The sequence below is a fragment of the Protopterus annectens genome, chromosome 11.part0 (genome assembly GCF_019279795.1).
Source record: "Protopterus annectens isolate FY-2018-M chromosome 11.part0, PAN1.0, whole genome shotgun sequence".
NCBI classification, from domain to species: domain Eukaryota; kingdom Metazoa; phylum Chordata; order Ceratodontiformes; family Protopteridae; genus Protopterus; species Protopterus annectens.
This window is the reverse complement of record NC_056745.1, coordinates 113,793,978-113,819,961: the sequence shown is the minus strand read 5'-3', so window position 1 is coordinate 113,819,961 and position 25,984 is coordinate 113,793,978. Positions and strand designations below refer to the sequence as shown.

At 39.2% G+C, this 25,984-nt stretch overlaps 1 protein-coding gene across 5 annotated transcripts in view; it reads right to left on the bottom strand.

Annotated features, from left to right (window-relative positions):
• LARGE1 (LARGE xylosyl- and glucuronyltransferase 1) overlaps nt 1-25,984 on the bottom strand; it is a 2,030,740-nt gene that overhangs the window by 423,999 nt on the left and 1,580,757 nt on the right. For all 5 annotated transcript variants that reach the window (XM_044087485.1, XM_044087484.1, XM_044087487.1 and 2 more), the window contains one exon: nt 12,172-12,284. In XM_044087485.1, coding sequence (XP_043943420.1) covers nt 12,172-12,284 — 113 coding nt within the window. The remainder of the gene's footprint in view (nt 1-12,171; nt 12,285-25,984) is intronic.

Below are 25,984 nucleotides of genomic sequence, written 5' to 3'. Positions count from 1 at the left end.
GAAGTACAGGCTAACACAGAAGGTCTTTGGATAATGAAGTTCACAGATGACTGCAAACTAGGAACATAATCAAAACTCCTAATGATGTGGACATCCTACAAAAGGGCCTCACAGAGAATGCCTGGTGTCAAAGCCATGGCCTCGAGCTCAATGCCAAAAAGTGCATTGTCATCCCCTTTGGTAAAAACTCTGTAGCCATGAGCTACGACATAGGTGGTAGTCTACTTAACATCGAATTAACCACTTAGACCCATTGTTTCTGGTAGAAATTGGTGCACTGAGACTATCTCTCTCTCTCTATATATAAATATATATATATATATATATATATATATATATATATATATATATATATATAAAAACATTTGAGATCAGGTATTAATAAATTAACACATGTATTAAGGGACACCGAACATTTTCTCAGAGACTTGCATGAATATGTCTTTAATAGTTTGAGTGATGATGTGGTTTTTGTTACTATGGATGTCGTGTCCTTATTGACTGTCATGCCCAATTTAGATGGCCTTAGTAAGATGACTCAATCTTTGCAGCGTTTTACAGATTACACCCCTAACAAGGTTCAATTGTTGGTGAAATTGTTGGAGATTGTGCTTGAGCATAATATCTTTGCTTTTGGTGAGCAAATATACAAGCAATGCAATGGTGTGGCTATGGGCACTTCTTGTGCCAATAGCTACGCCAAGGCTGTTATGGTAGTTTGGGAGTATGACCACATATTTAATGGGCCATTCAATGAACATGTTTTGTTTTTTCGTAGATTTGTGGACAACCTATTTATTTTGTGGAAGGGAGACCTTGATATATTTGCTTCCTTTATGGAATATGTGAATAGCAGTACCTGTTATTTGAGGTTTACATCTCATTCCTCAGAATTAGCAGTGGATTTCTTGGATGTTTCTGTCATTAAGGATGAAACTGGTGTTATTTACACTAAGTTGCACAGGAAAGACTGTCATGTGAATCATTTATTACATAGGGACAGGGTTCAGTGTGGCTTCCAACCAGTTTTATAGAGCTTCAAGATTAAATGCTAGGGATAGTGATTTTATTGGTGAAGTTGATAACGTGAAGATGAGTTTGAAAGAGAGAGGTTATGAGGAATATCTTATCCAAAACAATGCAGTTAAGGTTTTTGATAAAAGGATGAATAAAGCTAGACCACATTTTTCTACAGGTAATAGTGAGTTTGTTAGGAGGCGATAAAGTAAGTATAACATTTGTTTGAGGTTTAAAGTTACTTATACTAGTGATGTAGATTGTTACAAGGATATTATCAAAAAAACACTGGTGTGTCCTTAGAACTGATAATGATATCTCTAGGCACATACCTGAAGTGCCGTGTTTTTTATACAAGAACAGTAGGTCACTGAGAAGTAGGTTGTGTTACCCAAAGGATGCAAGTAGGAATTCTCATTTAGTTGGAACTAAACCATGTGGTCATTGCAACTGGTGTGTATACATTGACAGCAGTTGCAAATCTGAACATCCCGATCAAGGTAGATGTTATAATTTTACAATAGCAGCTACATGTGATACCTCACATATTGTTTATTTAGCTCACTGCGTTGTATGCAAAAAGTTTTACATAGGTAAGACTGACCGTCCCTTCAGAGAACGCATAAGAGAACATATCTACCATATGAATAAAGGCAATGTGGTTAGTGCATTGGCGAAGCATGTTTTAAGTACTGACTCTAGTCATGGTTTTAAATTTTTAATAATTGCTAGGGTTTATGAGAATGTTAGGCAGGGTGATATACGTGCTAAGACTGCGGATTTGGAATCCTCATGGATAGTGAGGTTTAGGGCTGATGTAGGACATGGGCTTAATGAATCAGTTCCATTAGTACCTAAATTAAAGAAGGGACCCCTAAGAAGGTAGTTATAAGTATTAAAGTATAGTTTTAGTATGTATTATTTATGTATGTTTTTAAATTAAATTTATATGTTTTTTATATGTATTGTGTCTTTAAACCTGTGGTTTTAAATTTGAATTTGATGTATAAATAGGGGTGTGTTTGTTAGTGTTTTTGTAATACACCTGATGATGCCTGTTTGGTGAAAGCGCTTGTGTTTGTTGCACTGCAGTAAAAGTTTTGAACTGGATATATCCGCTGTCTCTGTGTCTTCATATTCATTTGTTGCTGGAATTTTTTACTTTGGACACAGTAAGTGAGCCTTTTACAGTGGTAGCAGTTTTTGTAGTTTTATTAGTATAAGAAATATGTAAGAAAGTTGTATGTATTAGACTGGTATGGCAGGCAGAATCAAGACATTAAATGAAAGAAAGCAAATGGAATAGATGTGGGTTGGTAAAAGAGTGCGGAATTTTGTAGCAGACAGATGTCTGGGGTTGCAGTATTGTGGAGGGAAGATTATGTGAGTATGTTGGATTTGATAGTTGTCGAGCATGGGAGGGCAGAGATGGTAGCTTTGTTAGCAGGAGGGGATTGTTACAGATTATTAGGTGTAATACCATACATAACAAAGGAGAAGGGAGAGCTGTATGAGGAATTGTTCCCATATTGTCCCCATATGCTACTGTTGGTGGTTTGGTAATTATAGTAGGAGATGTGATGTCAAAAAAACAAGGAAAGCCTTAGGGGATGTTAAAAACAATGTTCAGTTTAATAAAAATGGGTCAACTGTGCGATGGTCAAGAAAAAAAGAATATTTTTTAGGGGAGAGACTGTAAAGGACAGAGATTATTTTTTTTCTTTTCAAAGAGTTAGAAGTTAAAAGCAGGGGTTGCAATAAGTTTCTTGGATCACTTGGCCATACAAGCAGAGAATAGTAGATTTATTACGGGAGAGAGTAAAAAGATGACTGGTAATAGATTGTGAACTGTAATTTGGAGCTACAACAATTGTGGAACAGCCACTTAATGAGTGATTTATACATACCTTTGAATGAGTGGTGGTTGGCATTTAAACAAAATACAGAAAAGTTTATGTGGATGCGTAAAGAAATTAAAATGGCTAACATAGCAGCATGATCAGATTTTGATAAATATAGAAGCAGTAATGGGACAAAATGATGTACTATTTTAGAAAATAATAGAGAATTATATGAAAAGAAGCACGGGGTTATGCTAAATTTATTTAGGCAGCAAGATATGTTAGGAATAAGGAAGGTTTAGAGTTTTGAGTGATAAGAAAGGGTGTGAGAAACTATGAGTTAAAACAGCAAATAGACACTGAAAAGGAACTGCACACTTTATAAGTGGAGTGACTTTCTCACTACTAATCTAAGACCTTAACCTTATGTTTGGAGTGAGCACAAATGCTCTCAAAACTGTTGGCTAGAATTATAAAAACTCCTCCCCCAAATATCTCAGAATTGCTTATTAATGAGAGTGATATAAACTCCTATGATGAGATTCTAAATATTTTAACTGATATATATTCACATCTATTTAACTCTAAAATTCTTTCTTCTATCAAATGTTTAAAAATTAGCAAATGGCCAGGACCTGATGGTTTCACAGCGGACTTTTTAAATCCTTTTCAAATATTCACTGCAAAATTCTACTTAAATTGTATAACCATGTTAGCACTAACGATACTTCTGACCTTTATCTTAATTACACAAACTATTTTTATCCATAAACAGGACAAATAGCTTAACAATCCCTCAATCTACAGCCCTATTGCCTTCTTTAATATTGATCTCAAAATTTATACATCCATCCTGGCCAAAAAACTAAAAGTAATCCTTCCTGCACTCGTTTCTCCTTTGCAATCTGTTTTTTAAATAAAAGACATGTAAATGATCATACCATAACTTTAGAAACTTTGCACATTCTTAATTATAATTACAAACATGTTTCTTTGCACTGGGAATAGATACACTGGATGGCGTGCAGTGCTGCAGCAGTAACATTCTCACCTCACAGCAAGAGGTTCTCTGGTTCGATCCTCGGCTGGCTTACCTTCTTTGTGGATTCTGCATATCCTATCTGTGTGTGTGTTTCCTCTGGGTACTCCGGTTTCCTGCCATGTTACAAAGACGCACGTCTGGAGCATTTCTCCCTGGGCCTCCACTGAAAATTGGCTTTGTTCAAAGTCGGACTTTCCCGGTTAACAAATGTTAAATAAATAAAAAAATAAATAAAAATACTTCCAAAGCTTTTGCTGGTAGAAAGATTAAATGGCTGACGGATGTTTACAAGACTTAGAGTGATTAGAATACAGGAAATGGATTATGGGCACTCTTTTCTGGTAGCTTAGGGATTTCAAGACTGTAATCCTCTATGTTGGGAGCCCCTGTGGTCTTTCCAACTGTTTGATACATCTGGTGAGGTGTATCCCAAAGCGGGCACTGCATTCTATAATTTTTCTGATCAGTGCTGAATATAAGTGGACAATAACATCTTCAGATCTGAATGATACTCCCTTGGTGACCAGCTGCATCAAGTAGAAAGATTTCCTGACAACCACTGCTAAATGGTGATCAAATGAAAGAGCACCCCCTCAACCCAGGTTCCAAGGTCTCCAACTACCTTTTCCGTTTCATGGGAGATATTGGTAATGCTAAAAGCTGGTGAGATGGTTTGTCTGGCAAATGTGGCAATGATTTTAAACCCATTTTCAATACATCAGGCAGTTATAAGTGCAAATTTCACAGGTGGATTCAACAATGACTGCCAGTATGCAGTCATTCACAAACTTGGTTAGCCATAGGTCTTGGATTTTAGGTCTGTAGGTTATAGAAGTAAATGCTGAACAAAAGTGGTTCCAGCACTGAGCTCTGAGGGACACCACTAGTCACATTCATGTTCTCCGAAATTACCCCTGCCACCTACACTGTGTGGGTTCTTTTTATCAATTAGCTATCCATCTTTACCACATAACGGTCTATTTGTAACACATTCAGTTTAATTATGCTAGCATGGGGGATGGTAGCAAATGCCATGGTACGTCAAGGCAGGCTATAGGCATATAGTGTGACTGCTGTCAACAGCTTGTGGTACCTTTTTAAAGAAGTTTACTGAGTTCATTAGACAGGATTGACCTTTCAGAAAACAAAATTTATGTGGATCTAGCTTAATGAGGTTTTTAATATTTATAATCAGGTCTGTTATAATGTGTCCTTTTGTTAAATGTAATGTTTTTTTTTCTTTTAGTGCAAATTTAATTTATGTTGGTGGACCACCAGGATAATTTGTTTACATTTCACCCTGTATTTGGATCTATGTGAGACTGCCAATTCTTTACATTTATGTGGGTAAAAAAATGCTTTGCAAATTTATCTGCTGAGGCAATGTCTAGAGTGAAGTTGTTGTAAGTGAATTTCAAGACTTCATTAAAGAATTTGAGATTTGTGTGCTTGAAGTCTTTGAATTCAGGCATACTGGTTCCAGTGGGTTTTGACAGTTTTAAGGAAAAGGTTGCTAACTTCTGGTTTGACTTCAATCAGAGAGGTAGTTATTAGTGGGGTTGCGCAAGATAACATTATATTTTAAGTAGAGTGTCAGGTAAATTTTGTTCTCCAGTTGGGCTACTAACCATCAGGTCCTTTGAGTTGTGATGCATTTTTAGATTTAAAACGTTCCGTGCATATCCTACTTTGGAGGTGTAGGTACTCAAGTCACCTGATAGATAGTCTCTCTCCCATAATGCTGGAGTTATTTATGGCGAATTCACCCAGTATATTTAGGAACCTGATATGAACTTCCGGGGTCACAGAATGCATCCTGTAGCAGGCAATAAACTGATAGTTGATGTATTTAGTGTGATTTGGAATTTGATAAGTTCAGTTTGTGGTTCTCCATAAAACTGTCTAGAGGTGATATGGTCTCTGACAAATATTGACATACTATCACTGTTGTCATTTGGTCTGAAGGCACAGTGAACAGTATGGAGGCAGTGCTTTCTGGGCATTTAAACTATCTTTTTAGGGATTACACATATATGGATGCCTTAATAATGCATGAAGGCCACAAAAATCATGCTGTTTGCTGATTAGACTTTTGGCAATGAGCCAACCACCATAATTTGATCCAGTTTTGCTAAACTGGACTACTCATCAATTATGAAGACACTCCCCTGCAAAGCAAGTAGGACTCTCAAGTATCTCATTCTATGCTGACACGTACTGGGTTCCCCTAGAATGACACCAGTTTAGCCAAGTGTTTAAGGTAATAATCTTTACTTTGTACATAGGCATCATTTGAGGAGAAGACAGGATTCTGCTCACTGTCAGGGTCTTGCCTGCATTTGTGACATGCACAGACAGCGAGAGAGAGAGAGCTCAGACATGTCTCCTGCACTCCCTCAGAGTTCCTCACACCAAATCATTTATCACCACAAACACGACTACTATTCTGTAGTTACATTTGTCTAGTGCAAGGGTCCTCATGAACCTTGAGAACTCTGAGACCCCGGCACCTGAAAGACAACTCACTGTCATCCTGTTATTTCACCAGCCTAGTAAGTGGGGAATCTGTATCACTATGGAGTCACCAATCACTAGAATATTTTTTTTTTCCTGGTGTGGTCTGATGCATTGAAAGTAAAGCCCTTTGCCCTATGGTGGCTCTTTGTTAAAGGTGAGAAATTATGCAATGGGATTGTTTTATTTTAATTTTTGCTGAGACCTGATCTTTATAGGTCTAGTAGTAATTTCTTTACAGCATCAGCAGGGTTGGGTGCACAGTACGTTGCATGTTAGTGCGATGTTCACAGTGCATTTTTTTTTTTGAGTAAGGCCTCCATATCTTTTAAATATTAGTACCACTCACAAAGTTAGTTATGTTTAACGCTTATTATCCATAAGCATAAGGCAACTGCTACACTGCTTTAGTATAACTAATAATGTAAGGTTGGCAACACAGGGGAGACATGTAGGCTGACCTTTCATTTTGTCCATTGTGAAGCAGAACTTCATTTGATATACACAGAGTTGCACAGCTTAATAAAACAGATCTACGGACTTTTGAGATAGTTAACAGGTAAAGGGTGGGTAGTTTAGTTATGTATTAATGTATGTTTATATAAATAAGTAACTTGGGTTTAAATGCACCTGTTATAAACACAGCTTGGGAACCTTGCATAATAGCAGTGTTGAGCTTACTTGTAGTTGCTGTGGGTTAAGTTATACAATGTAGAGCTGCTATGAGTTATTTTTAGGGTTTTAGGTGCTTGGCTTTGCTTGTTATACAGCTACACACTGCTTGCTGCATCTGAATGTATCAAGAGTCTATTTACTAACAGGATATGGGTGAGGTGGTTATATAGGAAAAAGTTATAACCGAAAGAGCCTATGTATATGTAGTGCATGCTTCAACTCCAATGAGCAAAGCAAAGCTCTGCACTATATAAAATAAATGGGGAAACCAAAAGAACCAATGAAAAACACTTAAACCTCTATCCAATAATGCTCATCTTTCCCAGAACTGCAGCAATTAACCTTCTCCCACTAGGATAACCACTGCAATCCCTAGATGACTCTTGCACATGGTGCAAAAACTGTTTGCTTGCTGTAACTTTGAAAAGTGACTAAAACACAACAAATAAATGCAGCAACACTGATTAACTCAATGTTTGTCTTGTTTGTCTTTCGGCTTTTCCCGGTTAGGGGTCGCCACAGCGGAACTCCGGTCCGCTAATGATTGGCAGTTGGTTTTTATGGTGTCGAGTTGCCAGCCCGACACCCAACCTTCAACGAAGGCATGCCCATTCAACACATGTCTTTCGAACGCCCACTCGACCGTGGGGAGGATATGCAGACTCCACACAGAAGGCACTCCCAACCCAAGCCGAGAATCGAACGGGAAAACTTCTTGCTGTGAGGCAACAACGCTACCGCTGCTCACCACGGAAGTCATAAATGCAGTGTAAATTGTAAAACCACTTCAATTAACAGATATAACTTCAAATTCAGAAAAAAGTACAAATGTAGAAAGTACAGAAAAAGGACAAAACCACTCAAAATTGATTTAAGTAGCTAAATGCAACACAGCCACAACTTGAAATGCAATGCAAGCTGCAAAATTACTTCTATTAATAGCTGTAACTTCAAATTCAGAGAATACACAGTAAAAAGGAGAAAAAGTAAACTACTCAAAACTGATTTAAATAGCAAGGTAACTAAGTGCAGAAGAACAAATGTATTTTCCTGTTTACAGGATGCAAAATGGAGTCAAAATGCCACTTTGTTTTTTTAGCTTGTGCATAGGAGTTTGGCTTCCCAGGAGTTGCAAGTACCGGCTTGCATCCTGATAATACCCTTTCTTTTATATTCATCCAGAGAAACTATGGAATAAAATTCACTCCCTGCAGGTCATAAACTACAGTTCCTATTATCTCTCACTAAAGTTAAAAAAGAAAGCAAAGAAAGAAAAAAATTCTTCCATTATGAGCAATCACAGCATGCAGTGTCTGTCAAAATCTGCTGATTCATCACATCCTCCCATAGCCTGGATTACAGTATCGCTACATTATCAAAGTTCAACTACCAATCCATCTCTGAAAGACTGACTGTACTATAGCTACTTGGTGCACTAATCACTAAATTACTGAACCTGAACACAGTGCCCTTCAACAACTGGAAATGTTCACTCACTATAATGCTACAGGGAGTTCCCTGCGAGGACTGTACACTCCCCTCACACAATGGCATTTGTGGCTTAAAAGCCCCATCACTGAATATAATATACCCTTAGGCATAAATGTCACTAAGCAGCTTGACAGACCTCAATCTTTCTTCACACAAAATACCTTGCATCTCTGTACCTTTAGCTACTCTCAGACTTAAAAGCTCTGTCCCTCTACTCAGTGTCATACAGACTCAGATGCATAGATTGTTCCTAGGCCTAGCCAAGTTTTCCCAAAAGAATGATGTCCTGCATCCAAAAAGGACATTGAGGGCCAGGCATTTAAAAGCTACCTCTGTCCATAAGGGACATGGGGTGCCAGGTCTGGTGTAAATTTTCTTCCTATTCCACATTCACTGGTCTACGATGTACTTAAACTGGGTAACAGACAAACTCAGCTTCACACAGATGAGAAGCCTGTTGCATAGCAGGTACAGTCTCTGGGACACATCTGTCTCTCCAGCATGTTCTGTTTAAGTCACAGACTAAACAAGTCCCTAGACCTTGTATTTCTGGTACGCTCTGACTTATGAATAGGCAGGAGATTCATAAGTGTGGGGTTTGCAGATTACTTGTAAGCCAGGCATAGATCACCCTAAAACAATCTGTAGGAGACTGAGAAGAGGGAAAGGACTTTAAGGCACTCTGCATAAGGCATATTTGTTACTCTCTGTATTCTTTTTGTAGGAAACCTCTGCAGTCCCTCTAGTTGCTGCATATGCTGCACCAGGTTCATATCAAAGGGAACACTGTACTCTTATGTCTGGTCTGATAAGGGTGGAGTACAGTGGTATACTGACCTCCTTGGACCTAGATGCCATGTCCTTACTTATAAGTTGTGCAACATAAAAGGATTTCCACATCACTGTGGCCATGTGGTGGTCAAGGATAAGGCTGCTGTTGACATACATACCCAGATCCCTGACCATTGGGTTGACTCTGAGGGACATATTATCAATATGGTAATTAGCCAGGATGATTGACTTCTCAAAGGGTACAATTATGTATTTCTTAGCAACAGGATGAAGGCCATGGCTTTAATGCCATTTGTTAGTCAGAGACAGACCTTTTTGAAGAATGCCAGTATCTGAAGGGGAGTCTATGATAATCTCCAGGCTTGCAATTATCTGCAAACTTAGCCGGTCATAAACCTTCAGCATTTTCTTCCACTTCAGATAAATATATGCCAAAAGGCAGCAGGCCCAGTACCGAGCCCTGAGGGCCTCTGCCAGTGACTGGCTTCTTCGTGGAGGTGGACTCACCTATTTTGACCTCCTGGATCTTATCAGTGAGCCAGTTGGCTATCAAATGGGTGATAAAAAGGGTTTATATCTAAACTAGTGAGCTTGTCTACAATGCCCGACTGGGGTATTACATCAAAAGTCGGCCAGGCTGAGATAAGCTGTGTGCACAGTCTTACTTTCATTCAGTGCTTTGGTGACCCTCTCTAAAAACTCCATCAGATTTAGTAGGCATGAACTCCCTTTAAAAAGCGAACTGTGATTGGTCCAGCACCTGCAGTTTACCTATGTCCTCATTTATCATGTCCATGATTTTTTCCTTGGCCTTACATACGAGGCTGGTAAGACTTATGGGCATGTAGTTGCCCAGATCAGTGGTTGGACCTCCTTTGTGCAGGAGAATGACTATATCCATCTTCCATTCCTTGGGCACAAAACTTGACCAATGACTCCAGTTGAAAAGTGATTCAAGCAGACTAGAGAGGTAATTTTTGATGCTATTTATTAAACATCCCAGGATGTTATTGGTGACGATCAATGCAATGTTTTTGGCCTTGGAAAGTGTATTGACGACCTGTTCCTTAGTAATTGTTGGGGGGACTGTGGTATACGTCATTTCTTTTGGATTACATGGGGAGTGGGGAGAAAAATTTGAGCTGAATCTGTCAGCCAAAAGTCTGACAATGGCCTCCATTTCAGTGTGAAGGATGCCATTTACAATAAGTTCCATGCATTGTTGTGTATTTTCCCTGAGGTTACAGACATAGCCGTAAAAAGTTTTGTGGTTGCCCTTTGCCTGAGAAGCTATTTTTTTTTTTCAAATTTAGCCTGTGAAGTATTAATGGCCTATTTAGATTGGTCAGGGGGCTGTTAGTAAGCATGGCTTTATTCCTCCTACACTTAGCCCAAATGTTTTCCCTTTCTTGTATAACCAATTGTTACAGATTCCACCAGGGTGGCTTTCTTTTGAGTTTGTCTTACTCTTAAACTGAGTGAGCATAGCTCGCTTTATACAGATATCAAGGGAAGCAGAGACCTCAACTTATCCTTTTGTGCTCTGAGTGACCCAGCATAGTTTGCATTCCTTCACCTAAACAGAACCAGTGGTAAAGCAAACACCCACTCCAGAGACATAAACCTAGACTGACATATCAACCCCAGATGCCGTAACAGATACTTAATCCAATATAGCTTCCATTTCTGGAATTGGCAGCCCTTACCTATCAAACAGAGTAATTCCTTAGCAACCTTTAAAACTAGTATGGATGACTTGATGGGTGATGGGAAACCTTCAACAGGGATATGTGGATAAAGGCTACTTGATGGGGTACACTGGTAGGCTCCCACCAGTACTAGGTGATGTGGATCAGCTTCTCAATGGTCTCCTTTGGCCATAAGCTTAGTAAGAACTTATGAAGGAACAAAAATATCTGAAATACTATTCTGAACCACATGACCGCACTTCGTTCTACTTCATTGTACAATGCAATGAAAATAAACGTCTGTTTGCGACATGGAAATGCAGATGTAGTAATAGAATTATTTAACAGACAGGTATATCTGACTGACCAGCTTTTAAAGTAATGCCATTTATTGATTACATTCTGTCTTGTATCCAAGTTTATGTCAGTGCTGCATTCCCTGAGCTAAACAAGAATGTCTAAGGAGACTGTCTGGTGTTCTGCGCAGTCTGCACTTTCATGGCTTTTGAGTATTAAGGGAAAGCACCTTTCTTTCTGTTACACTCACCTTTGATGTCTACCACATACTTAATTTGTATTGCTCATTTTATCTGTAACTAAGATGCAGCTATAAAGGGGCAAAAGTGATCCAAACTACTCAAATATTAAAATAAAAGAATATAAAGCAAAATGGTCATATGAGCAGAATGTGTTGTAGAAGTATAGCATGAACACGGAGTTGAATCAAAAAATATACAGACTAAAGGTTAGCGCATTGCTCTAATTAAATGTAAACCTTAATAATGCACTGAAAGAAAGAGATGCAATGTGGTCCCCTCATACCAGACATTAAACTGATGAACTCATTCTTGTCTTGTTCTCTAAACATTATGATGTTGATGAAAACAACTCGAGTTTTCTTTTCTACTACACAGACAGCAGTTTTTTTCAGAAATATCTATGTGCGGAGTCTGCTTTTATACTAAAAGACCAAGCAGGCTCAACAGATTTTGTACATGGATGCATCACACTGAGGTTTGATGACATTACCCAAGTCCATCTCTTTCACCTGAAACAAAGAACTACCTATCTATATGGGATGCATCAGCTGTATACACTTTTACAAATTTACCTGATCAGCTAATGATGTTGATAGCATGCTCATTAGCTCCCGCTCAGCTGTCAATCTCCACATCTGCTCCCATTTCATCTTACGCAGTTTATGCAGAAGTAGTAAAATTACACCTACGAAAGAAAAACAAAAATGGAAACGTAACATATTCTTTAAAAATGGAAATGTAAACAGGTTCAGTACTAGGTTATGCATATGTATGCATAAATACAATGTATATATAAATACTTTATGTTACCTGAACTCTCTCTCTTTTATTTATTTTCCTAAGTTTTTATAAACAAAAGCTATGTATTTTCTCTATTTTCATGGTTCTTGTTAGAACAGATTCACAATATCCTGCTGTCAGACACAAAAGTGGTACAACATAAAGCAGAAGCAACAATAGCTGATCACAACTCAAAAAAGCAGGGACTGCTATGTATAAATAGTATGAGACTTAATGCAAGATGTAGTAACACAATCCAAAAACTAACATCCAACCACTACCTGAAGTCTCTCATGTGACTCACCAATGCAAGCACACCAGCACAGAAACTTGAAAACACTGGAAGATAAACAGCTACACTATTCTGTGCAGTTACAGCTACTTAACTTACATCAAGATTTGTTAAGGTCTGAGCATGTGCCAAGCTGCATACCCAGTGCCCTCTGCCTGATGTTATATCAAGTCACTGTATAACAAGATCAATGATGGTGGCAGTACTTCGCCACCATTTAGCTCTTATGCATGTTGCTGAATACCCTAATTGGGTATTCATGAGGGTGTCTTTGGAACCCTTTTTGTGAATAATGCCATGCAATTTGGTGTTTGTCTAGCATAGAGGTGAAAACTGGCCCAGAGCTGCTGAAGTGAGTAACTGGCCAAATGATTCTTCTGGCATCTCACAGGACTTTCTTCCCCTTTGCAGAAGAGAGTAACATCCTTCTATGTATGAGCAGGTGGATTACTGGAAATGTGAATCTATCACCATAGTCAAGTCCAAAACAGCAATAATCACTAGTGTAGAGTCTGTGAAGATGCACATTTGCACAATCTCTGCATCACAATGGTGTCGTCCTTCCTCACTCTTCTGACTTAGGGGATATAAACACTCCACTGGTGAATTCAGAACAGTTACATTTGGAGCACTTTCTAAAGATATATGTATATACATTTATACACAATGTAAAAAAGTGATCTCTTGGATGTTGCTCCCATCTTTCTAGGATATATGTTGATTACTGCAGGCACTCATATATGTTAGTCTAACTCAGAAAACAAGAAAAGAAGCTTTTACTTACAAAAAAAACTCTGAGCAGACTTGGCTCCATGGTGTAGAGATATGGAACCCTAACTGCATCCACACTATTCAGATTCCGTTAACAAAAGTGATCCTTAGTGAGTCAGCTGGGGAAGGGAAGAAAGCAGAGCAGTATTTCATACAGGCCACCTTTATCCTGGGGGAATGGTGGAGTTTACAGTGAAGGACTAGCAGTTACTTGTGGAGACCAACACCACTAGACCATTTGGATTGTGAGTTCACACAGACAAATATATATTTATTTATTTTTTTAAGAAATGTATTTGGCTTGTACTCTCTTTTTAACTCTGCAGGAACATGGCTCCCCTCAATGCTGCAGAATCATCTCTGTAATGTCACTTGGAAGTTTAACCCCCACCACAATGAAGTCCAGACCCCTTTCCTCAGCTGAAGATGACAAAGCTTCCATTCTCTAGCATGACCAATAACATTGAACAAGATGGTATGTAAAGGGCCTTACAATCCATGCCTATGCCTTCACATGTTATGCCATTTTAGCCAAGCTACCATGTAAATGACATTTCCATACAATCCCATCCAAGCATACATTCCTTATCCCTTCTAGAAAAAAGGAGCAAAGCCATTAACTGAATTTGGGTCACCTACATCACAGTGGAAGTGTCATCCACCTATGTATGCATATGTAATGCAAATTAGGCACTGGGTACGACGGTGGGTATGGAATTCAAGAAAGCCTTCTACAGCTGTCAGGATAGTTCTATATTATGATGCCTAGATCTCTTTTCTGCACATTTCTACTGATTGCTTGCACTACAAATTTCTATGTTTGAGGAGCTCTGGTCTGAAAAGGCAAGTCAAACAAGTCGGGAAGGTGGCAGTAGACAATAAACAAGAGATTCTGGGATACAGCTGACAGCAGATAGCTATACTGGAAATTAAAACAAATGAAGAAAATTGTGAGCCACATATCAATAACAAAAGATAAACTGTTCAGAAACGCACTATAAATACAGAACAGCAAAAGGTTTAACAATTTGCCTGTGTAATTTTGGGGGAAAATGAACTGGTTCAGGCCACTATTCATAAACGCTGTGCATCACAGAGCAGGACTGGTATGCCATTCTCTCTTAGCAAATCATTAAAGTTCATACACAACGTGAAAAGACACTGTACAGTCTTACCCACAGTGTAAGTACAGTATTCCATGCACTGATCCCCCTTTCCCACTGGTATGTCACTCAGCTGCCTGAGCTAAGTAGTACATCAGCACGAAATTAGAAACTCCTCAGTAAGGTAGGAAAAAATAGCAATAGCTTCCCCTCTGATGCAGCCAGACCTGCACCACAAGCACAAGAGTGCTCATACCCAGCTGTCACGTACCAGCCAATGCCAGCACTTGCTGCACTGGATCCCCATAAGATGCTGATATACCCTGGTTTTCATTCAAGGCAATGAAGGGTGAAACTGTTATAAATTTCTCCCTGAGATGACTGCAGACTAGGGAAAAGATTTAGTTGTCTGCCAACTCTCAGGAATATTATGCAAAGTCCCTTAAAGGGACTGAGCAGGTTGTTGCCTATTTACAGTAATGATGGTAGTGTGAAATCGTGGTACTGTCACAACTAAAATGGAGACTGAAATGCAGCAAGACATTTAACAAGAATGATGCAGAATAAGCTGTATTGAAGTTGCAAGATATAAAAACTGAATCCCTAAATTAGAAACAGAGCTAACAGCCAAACAGTTTTAATAAAATTATAACTCACCTATATAAGTATGTTATGAGACATAACCTGCAGTATTACTTGGCAGAAAAACATGCTATCATATAATTTACAGATAAGAATGCGTGCAGCCTTATTGGAAGATGTTGTATATCCAAATAACAGGTGCTGCACTATGTAGTGACTAGAGTGATCACATGAGACAAAGGAAGTAAAGTGTCAAATTACTGCTGAACCAGAATGGCTTTCTTGACTTTTTCTGTAATTTTGGCAACAATGAACAAGGAAGACAATTCCAAACTGGTGAGAGGTACAATTGGTGTCTTTAGTATAGGAATACAAGCTGAAATCATTGCAACACTTGGCTTAATACTGCAACATTACATTCATAATATGAACTTATGACTCAATTTCCTGTGAACAGACAAGACTTTGGCTCTTTCTAAAAGGCGAATTTGGGCAAAAGGCTTGAAATAGCAATCTGCTACATAAACAAAAATAACACATTTGCATCAAACGAATTGCATTAATAAAGAAACTGTGTTGTGAATTTGAGGAAAACACTACAAATACATGAAATTCAAAAGTATCCTTTAAAAAATCAGCATGCACTAAAATGTTATGCAACATGAGTTCAGGCTTGGGCTCATTGCTTTCACAAATTGTAAGACCTTGTAAATATATAGGTTCATAGGTTCATACTAGGCTATCTGCCCTAGGGCATTTATAAGCCTAGCCAGAGTGTATTTGGCTTTCGCCACCCATTTTAAATGAATTGTGCTATGCCCTTTTTCGAGGTTAGTATACTGTGTCTAACAGTGACACAGAAGTGATACCCAGGGGTAAACCTACAATCTCCCATCCACTCATCAAGATTCCTCTTGAAGAGAGTCAATGAGGGACTCTGCCTAACCTGGACTGGGATTTTATTCCAGAGTGAAAGGAGCCTCTGGGTTATGAATCTGTCCCTCCAGCATGTCCTATTTATTTCAGTGCTGAGGTTCAAGTCTCTCGAGTGCGTAGCTCATAGGTAGGTACTAGGCTATCTGCCCAAAGGCATTTATAAGCCTAACCAGAAATGTGTTGGCTTTCGCCACCCCCTTAGATTAGTTCCCTGTGCCTCTGTCCAGTAGAGCCACTGAAGTGATCCCAGGGGGTAAACTTTGTTTCCCATCCACTCGTCAAGATTTCTCTTGAAGAGTGTTAGTGAGGAACTCTGCCTAATGTAGACTGAAATATTGTTCCAAAGCAAGGGGAGTCTCTGGGACAGGAATCTATCCCTTCAGCATGCCCTATTTATTGTTGTGGTGAGGTTTAGACCCCTAGAGCATGTGGCTCGAGGGGATAAGGTTTTCTTTAGATGGAGCATGTCCATCAATTCTGGGTTGGACATGGCCTTCTATGTCAGGCCTCTGAGTAGGCGGTATGCAACCGAGTACAGCTGGAGTTTCTTCAGTCTAGCTGCATAGGGCATCTGTTTGAGGCCAGTGATCCTCTTGGTGAGGTACTTCTGTGGTCTTTCTAGTTGTTGCAGGTGTCTTGTAACGTACATCCCAAATGGGGCGTTGTACTCTATGATGGGTCTGATGAGTGATGAGTAGAGGGGCACAATGACCTCTTTTGATCTGGATGTAAACCCTTTTGTGATAAAGTGGGCCACGTAGAAGGATTTTCTAACCACTCTGGCAATGTGATTATCAAAGGAGAGATTACTATCTACTTGGGTCCCCAGATCCCTTATTATGTCTTCTGTATTTAGGGGACTACCACCTATGTGGTAGTTTGTGGGTACTTTGTTTTTTCCAAAGGGTATAACTGTGCACTTTTTGGCATTTAGCTTGAGGCCATGATTTTGACACCAGGTATCCGTCTCAGTGAGACCCTTTTGGAGGATGTCGGTGTCAGCCGGAGAGTCAATTATAGCCCCTAGTTTGCAGTCATCTGTGAACTTGGTCAGCCATAGTCCTCCTGTGCTTGCCTGTACCTCTGACAAGCTGAACAGGAGGGGTCCTAGGACTGAGCCCTGGGGAACGCCACCTGTAACCGGTTTAGAGTCAGACCTAGCTCCCGCAACTCTTACCATGTGGGTTCTGTCAATGAGCCAGTTGGCAACCCATCTTGTGACGTAGGGGTTTATGTTCAGGCTGGTGAGCTCGTCTATAATACTAGAATGGGGAATGGTGTCGAAGGCCTTTGCAAGATCTAGGTAGGCTGTCTGTACCACCTTTCCCCTTGTCTATAGTCTTGGTAACTGTCTCAAAGAAGTCCACTAGGTTTAGGTGGCATGATCTGCCCTTAAAGCCGAACTGGGTAGGGTCCAGTGTTTGGAGGTTCCCAATGTCTCTGTTAATGAGTTCCACGATGATGCGCTCCATAGCCTTGCATACTGAGCTAGTCAGACTTATAGGGCAATAGTTCCTGGGATCTGTTGTGGCTCCACCTTTGTGGAGTGGAATAACCATTGTTGTGCGCCACTCTATGGGTACAAAACCTATGGAGAGACTGAGTTTGATGTGTGTTTAGGTGAGGAGTTAGTTCGTCTTTGAGCTCATGTAGGACACAGCCTGGGACACCATCTGGTCCCATTGATGTTGTGTTTTTAGCTTTGGAGAGGGCTGTTTTAACCTGAGTGTCTGTGATTTCAGGGGCTCTACATTCTTCTGGTATGGTTATGGGCCCTTTTGGGGGTGAGAGGGGGGTGAAGTATGTGCTGAACCCTTCTGCCAGGATGTTGGCAATATCCGTTGGTTCAGTGTATTTTGTGCCATTCTGCACTAACTCCGAGCAGATCTGAGCATTGCCACTTAGATTCTTGACATGGAGCCCTTGGCAATTTTTCTTTCGAAGCTCGCCTTGGATGATTTTATGAGGAATCGTAGTTTCTTGCTAATACTGATCAGGGATGTCTTCCCTTCTTGGGATTTTACTCCTTTCTGTACTAGTTTCCTCCTTCTATTGTATACCTTGTTTATGGCAGGAGTCCACCAGACTGGTTTCCTTTTCTTGGAAGAGTGAGTCTTGGTTTTGCTTGGGATAGTGCGATCCATGCAACATTCTTGTAGGTGCCCGTAAGATGCATTAGTAAAGGAATTTGCAGCTTGGACAGCGTTATCCTTTAGCATGGGGGCTTTGAAACTTTCCACCTCGGTCTTAAGTAATGTGAAGTTTGCTTTATAAAAGTTTTTCATGGCAGTTTCCTTGTCTGGGGGAGGAATGTGGATATCCAAAGTGATTTGTTTATGGTCAGATCTAACCAGCGAGGGGTTGACCTCCGGTGTGGAGTACCGGTCGCCCAGGTTGGTGATGACCAGGTCCAATATGTTGCCACTTCTGGTGGGAGCGTTGACCAGCTGATCCAGGGCATTTGAGTTTATAAATTCTAGGAAATGTTGGGCAAGGGAGTCAGTACTTGAGTAGTTCTCCCAGTTAATGTTTGGGTAATTGAAATCACCCAATATTAGGGTGTTTGGTAGGACCTTTATATTTCCCAGTGTTTTCAGAAATGGGAAATGGGGGGCCTGGGATATGGTGGGTGATCTGTAGCAAGCTACAATTTGAAATTCAGTTTTGCCCATTGTTAGTTGCACGGGGATGATCTCTGAAGCATTGTGCTGTGCCACTAACCTGGAGGCGTGGGTATCCTTGATGAATATGGATACGCCCCCACCTTTTGTATTTCGATCCGGGTTCTGTGGCCGAAATATATGGTATGAGTTGTAGCCTGGTAGTGCTGGGGTGCTCTCTGGAGCCTTAAACCAGGTTTCTCTTACTGTACATATATTGATTTTCTCCATACTGAGGAGTGCCTCGAGTGTGTGCATTCTGAGGTTTAGTCTTCTGGCAGTGAGTAGCATTACCCTCAGTTTTTTGTTACTTGTGCTATTTATGGCAGTGGGCTTGTCTTTTGAGCCTTGCCTAAAAAAGGCACTATGGGGGTGGCAACAGCCTTGGCCAGTATTCGAAAGCCTATGGGTGACAGGTGCAAGAAAACTCTAGTGAAGCAGCGTGGCTTGTCGAACATGCCATCCCAGGCGGATAAGATACTGGATCCCCTTTGACACCAGAAACTTAGCCAAATGTTGAAACCGATAATTTTTTCTTTATACCATAGTATCATTCTTGGTGAGGGCAAGATGCTACTCAGGGTCAGGATCATACCAGCCTGGGCTACATGATCAGAGAGCTCTTCCAGGTCTCTTTTCATGTAGTCCAGGGAGGTATGGCTCAGGTCATTCACACCAACATGGACAATGACTCAGTCATATTTGTACTTGTTCTGGAGTGACCTGAGTGCTTGTGTTATGTGGCGGATCCTGGCATACGACAGGCAGCTAACAGTAACCTTCTCCTTATTCAGCCTAGTGAGTGGGACATCAGTGTGCCTGACTATAGAGTCACCTATTACTAGTATGCTGGGTATGTTATTTTGCCTTAAAGGCTGTGATTGCATGGCACACTGATTTTGTGAAGTATGTGTTTCATGATTTGTGTTGGGGGTTGAGGTTTGCTTGGATATCTGCTTTGGAGGTCTCTGTTGCTTTTGCAGATTTTTAGAGCTTCTGAGTATGTTTTCGTGTATTTATGTGTGTTTTTTGTCGGTGCTGGTTTAATGGGTCTATGTGAGACTGGTGGTGTGATGCAAGTATTTCCCTTCTCCTCTTGACTGTCTGATCCAGCCTTGGGTTGAGAGCTTAGCCTCCAGTTTGGCTGTATAATTGCATCTCTCACATGTATTAGTGTTTGGTGGTAGGAGGAGAGGGTTTTCTGTGTACATGAGGCAGTTACAACATTGCCCCAAAATGCCCAGATTCACCAGTTGGACTGGAGAATACGCATGAAACTGCCCTTTGGACATGCTTGGATAGGTACAGTGAACTGTTTTACTGAATGGCTGGTAAGGTCGAATAGAGAGCCTTGTCCTTCTGTACAGTATAGATGGGTCTAGTGCTAGGGTTTATAAGTGCTTGCTATGAGTTTTGAGCAAGTGCCGGGCTATGAAATGAATGGCTTGAGTGCTTAAGTTGAAAGTTTGTCTAGTTCCAATATTGTTATATATATAGGGATATTGGATAATATATATCCCTATATATTTTGTTGGTGTTTGTTTTAAAATTTGCAAGATTCTCAATACATTTAATATTTACAGGTAACCTATTCCAGTCTGCCACCATCTTTTCTGAAAATCAAGTAGTTGTCTTGTTTTTCATAAAACATCATATTAGTTTCATCAATATTACACCTTTTTTCCTTAATGTTAGCTACTCTCTTAAAGGAGTTTGCATTACTTTACATACCTGTAGAAGACTTCCACATCTCTAGCTACAAACAGGCTTAGCTAATCTTGTAAGCCACTCTTTGTAAGATTTAGTATATTCATCTTTGTATCTTTTCAAGTTTAGTTATTCGGATTTTAGTATACAAGAACCACAAACATTTCCATACTCCATCTTGGCAGTTATAACGTTTCAAATACAGTCTTCATATAAGCTCAGCACTTCATGATTTTATATATTTATATATATATATATATATATATTTATATATATATATATATATATATATATATATATATATATATATATATTCTTTTTTGAACAAGAAACATTTTATTAAACTATCACATCTGACATAGGCAATCTTGCATTTATATAAATGAAAATAAACCATACCGACAATTTCAGTTGCCAACATTATACCATTACAAACCATGCTGACACAACCGTAGCTGCAGACATTATACATCACTTACAATACATCTGATCTTTGTCAGACATCACATAGCTCATTCAAATCCTGCCTTCTTTTAAACCTAGTTCTTCCTCTGCATGCACTGATCCCACAATTCCCATTTTTTCCTATGTAATTTGTTCCTACTCTTTTCTAAAGATCCCAATTTTGGTTGTTTGTTCTCGGTCCCTATCTTCCTTACTTCTAGTAATGTTGGTTTAGAATTTGATTTCCATTTTCTAGTAACTGCGTTTTTGGCAGCCACCATAATTAGATCCAGTAAGGCCTTACTATATCTAGGCAATTTTAATCCTTATCATAGCTCAAAAAATAATTCCCTTAGTTGCACCAGTTTGCTCACCCAGTATCTCTGATAGAGCAGTCTTGTAGGGAATCTTTTGAAGTCTGCCAACTCACTCCCAGTAGATATGTTCCCAGTTACGTCTTTCTTCCCCATCACATATCCAACATTTGCTGTCTACCTGAAGAAAAATTCTTAAGCTCCCTCAGCATGGTGACTGTCGTTTCTACTTTCTATCACGCGAGTCATTGTGCTAAAATGTTTTATGCTCTGGTATTATCAAAAAAAAACAGTTGTTTAACAGCAATCTTTCTAAACTCATTCATATTATCGAGATAACCCCTTATTTTTTGTTTGGCATTCTGTGGTTGCTACTCTTCTTGTTCTATGAGATTCCCCCTGTTTTTCAATACTTTAACACTTGATAGTGCCTCTAAATAATTCTTGTTACTTCTTAACCATATTCCCCTTTCATTTCCACCCTGTTTTTAAACTCCACTTTAATTTTACCCCATTCCCTAGCTATATTTTCACAAGAAACTTCTATCTTCTCTAACAGAGCCTGAACAATGTCCACTACTCGTTTCATAAATTACCCTCTTTTTAATAGATAGGAGGAAAGCACTACTGTCTAATTTTTATTTCATTACCCTGTGTTTTTATGTTAATTATTGGCACATGATCTGAAATAGCTATTATGTATGTATCAAGACCTTCAATTAAGTGCACATGTTCCTGTGAAATGAAAATTGTGTCTTGCCTGGCCCAGATTTTGTATCTTGAGGAATAATATGTAAATTCACTATGAACTCCTAGCACTTGAATTCACATATTCCATGCCAATTATTTTCATAAGTTTCTTTAAAAAGCTACCCTTTTTTGTTATATTTTCCCTTCTGCCCCCCCATACAACTTCACTGTTGCAAATCAAATTCCAGCCTCCACCTATAAGTAATATTCCTTGCTGAAAGCTGATTATTTCTCCCAGAATTTTCATAAGCTCCATTATAGCTGTTTTAGGTGGAATATAAATACATTCCAGTGTAATCATCTGCCCTTGCCAGTAGCCCCTTAATACTACAAATCTACCATTACTGTCTCTCTTATCCTCGTCTGTCACTATCAGAGCTGCTCTTGCAATTAATCTAAGTACTCCTCTCTTCCTCTGCCCCAGATATTCCTCTGAATAACCATCCTGAAAACTTTCTTCATCAAATTCACGTTTAGTTCTTTCCAAGTATGTCTCCTGTAGCATAGCTATTTGCAATCTACATTCCTGAATACAATTCACCGGCCTTTCTTTTTTGTATTTATCTGTGAGACCATATACGTTTAAAGACATTACAGAAAGAATCATATTCTTCAAAAATGCTTTATTCCCACCTTTTGTGTTAATACATGTACTTTTTGGCAGGTTAATCTTTTATAGAGTTGTTTCTTGTCTCCATTTGAGCCTGTGTCACATCTTACAGACTTGTTTTATTGAAAACCCTCAAACAAAAATACAAACACACTTCCCAATATCCCCCTAAAACCTAACTTAATAATACACACAAAAAACTATGTGCATCTTCAAATATTGAAGTTTTACCCTCCTCATAGGAACACAAGTTTCAAACTGACAGCCACACATACAGATTTGAGATAAACTAACAGAAAAGTTACCCATGCTAAGATACATGGTACAGCCTGTGTTCTATTTAGCACAGTCTGGGTTTGTCTTATCTTTATAGCTTTCCCAACTGGGAAAACATGAATAATTTCAGAAAACATTTTCTCCAAGTCATTTCTCTATCAGATTGACCAGTGGAGACAAGAAAAACGGGCACAAAACTGACAAGCTTGTCTTTGTTTACTAGAAAAAAAGCCTTGTAATATTTAATATTTTATTTATTTATTTTATTTTACATTTGTTGACCGGGCTAGTCTAACTGGATATATGTCCATTTTCAGTAGAGGCCTGGGGAGAAAAGCTCCAATGGAATATTACATTGTTTATACAGAATTGACCATACAAGATTAGAATTAAAAAAAAAAAACAAAGTTAGACAATATACCGTGGTCGTACTGTGTATATGAGATAACATTTCACTACATAGATATTAAGAAAAGGAAAGTTATGAAGGTGTAGGGTAAGAAAAAGAGACAGAGTAAGATGGAAAGTTAATCTGGGTTGGTACAGGGGCAAAGCCATTGACTATTGGGATGCATAGTTAGTTGTCTTTTAAAAAGTGAGAGTGTAGACAAAGATGTGATATCAGAGGGTAGTTTGTTCCACATTTTTCCAACAGAGTTGGAAAAGAGGCAGTCCCCTGCTGAGTTATTAGGTTTGGGAGTATAAATCAGTAGTTTGTTTGAGGAGCGTAGCTGTTTCATGTTATTGTAAGGTGTAACAAGGTTAGAGAGTATTGGTATTTTAGTTGGTTGGTGTAGAATTTTGTGAGCTATTAAGAGCTGTTGAAGTATTAATTTGTTGGTAAATTCAAGCCAACCTAGTTGTCTTAGGTTCAGGCAGTGGTGAGTTCGAAACTGGGATCCTGTTGCAAATCTAGCAATATTATAGTAGGATGTAGCAAGTTTCTTCAGGTTGCTTTTGGAGAGATTAGTATAGATGGGGGAGGCATATAGAAGAGTAGAGATGAGGTGAGATCTAGCTAAGATGGTTCTTGTTTCATGTGTAAGGAAGGGTTTGATTCTGTAGAGGGAACCAATTTTTTTGTTAACTACTTTTACTGTGTTGTTGATGCGTGAGTCAAAGCTTAGATTGTTGTCAACAGTTATTCCTAGTAATTTTGTTGTTGAGTCAGGAGAAATGAGAGTGCTATCAGTGGATGTGAGAGAGAAATTAAGTGGTGTACATTTACGGGTAGGTGGGAACAGTAACAGTTTGGTTTTCTTGGGGTTGAGGAGAAGGCAACGATCAGAGAACCATTTTTCAACAGAAGAAAAGGCTTTTTGGGTAAGAGACTGAAGTTCATTTTGAGAGGTGGCAGTGCAGATTATATTATTATAGATATATTATATCATCTGCATATTGTATGCAAGTGGTGTTAGGGATAGCTGACTGGAGGTCATTAATAAGGATTGAAAATAAGAGGGGGCCTAGGATAGACCCTTGAGGTACGCCTAAAGAGATAGGTAGGAGATTAGATTGAGGTACGCCTAAAGAGATAGGTAGGAGATTAGATAGTGAATTCTTCCAGAGTACTGCCTGCTGACGGTTGTCAAGATAAGATGTGAACCAAGTTAAGGAAGGGGTGTCAAGTGAGAGAGATTTTAGTATGTGTAGGAGGAGTTTATGATTAACCATGTTGAAGGCTTTAGATAAGTCAATGAAGATTGAAGATGATAGATAATTGTTGTTGCGGTTGTGGTTGATGGTGTTGGTAAAGGAGAGTAAGGCAGTGGTAGTACTGTGGGAAGGTCTGAATCCATGCTGACTGTTAGCAAGTAGACTGTTTTGGAGAAGGTGGTTAAGTTGTTGTTTGTGGATACATTTCTCCATAATTTTTGCTAGAGGTGATAGTAGTGCTATTGGGCAATAGTTTGAAAGGTCATTACATTTCCCCCCTTTGTGTAATGGGATAATGTGAGATATCTTCCAGATAGAAGGGAAGATTCCTTCATTAATAGATCTATTTATTAGAATAGAAATAGGGTAAGCAATGGCTTTGGCTCCAATTTGCAAGAATTCAGCAGGAAGTTTGTCTGCAGAGGGGGTGGTAAGTTTAAGTTTTTGGAGCAGAGATGAGACAAAGGACGTAGATATAGGTTGTAAGTGAAGAGTAGGAGGAGTATTTGTGGTAGGTAAGACTAGTTTAGAGGTGTCAGGAGATAGGTGACTAGCAAGAGTTTGGATGGTATTAGTGAAGAAAGAATTGAAGTCATTGGCAATTTGTGTGGGATTGTTTGAGTTAGAGTCCTGAGGGGTGGGTGTGATAGACTGGCTTAGGGATAAGAGATTATTTATACTGGCCCAGAATTTTTTAGGTTCATTTTTGGAGGTTTGTTGTAATTGAAGGTGGTAGTTCTTTTTGTCTGTCAGTATGGCTTTTTTTGTACTATTCCTAAGCTCTTTGAAGTATTGGCGGTCTGATAGGTTTTTTGTGGTATGCCATTTTGCCCAAGATTTGTTTCTGAGAATTATTTTTTGCCTAGTACTGTTGGTCAGCCAGGGTGCTGCTTTAGCTTTGGTTCTAATAGTACGACTTGGGGCATGGTGATCCAGGATAGACAAGAAAGTGGAATTGAAGTAATCTACTGCCTCGTTAAGTGGGAGATATTTTATTGGGGACTAATTACATAGTCTTAACTCAGTTAGAAAATGCTCAATGTTAAATTTCTTTTTGGAGCGTAAGGTTCTGTAGGTAGTAGGTAAGATTAGGTTGGTTTTATGTCTAATAATATATGTTAATGAGTGGTCACTTAGGTCTTCTGGTAGGGTACCTGCTTGGTAGTTCTGTTGGGGAGTATTAGTGAGGATCCAGTCTAAGGTGGTTTCATTATTGTTGGTTTTGTTAGTTCTAGTAGGACTATTGATGAGTTGTATGAAGCCATAGAGGTTTATATGGCAGGTAGGATTTGTATTGTTACAGGTAAACCAATCAATGTTAAAGTCACCTAAGACTAATGTTTCTTGTGGGAGGGTGGTGGAGAGTGAAGTGAGGATACATTCAAGGGTATTAATGTTATTTTCTGGAGGGAGATAAGCACAAATGATATTTATAGCTTTGGAAGTGTTGACTTGAAGTTTGGAGCTGATTATTTCGGCATTACTTTCTACGGTAAGAGTCAGA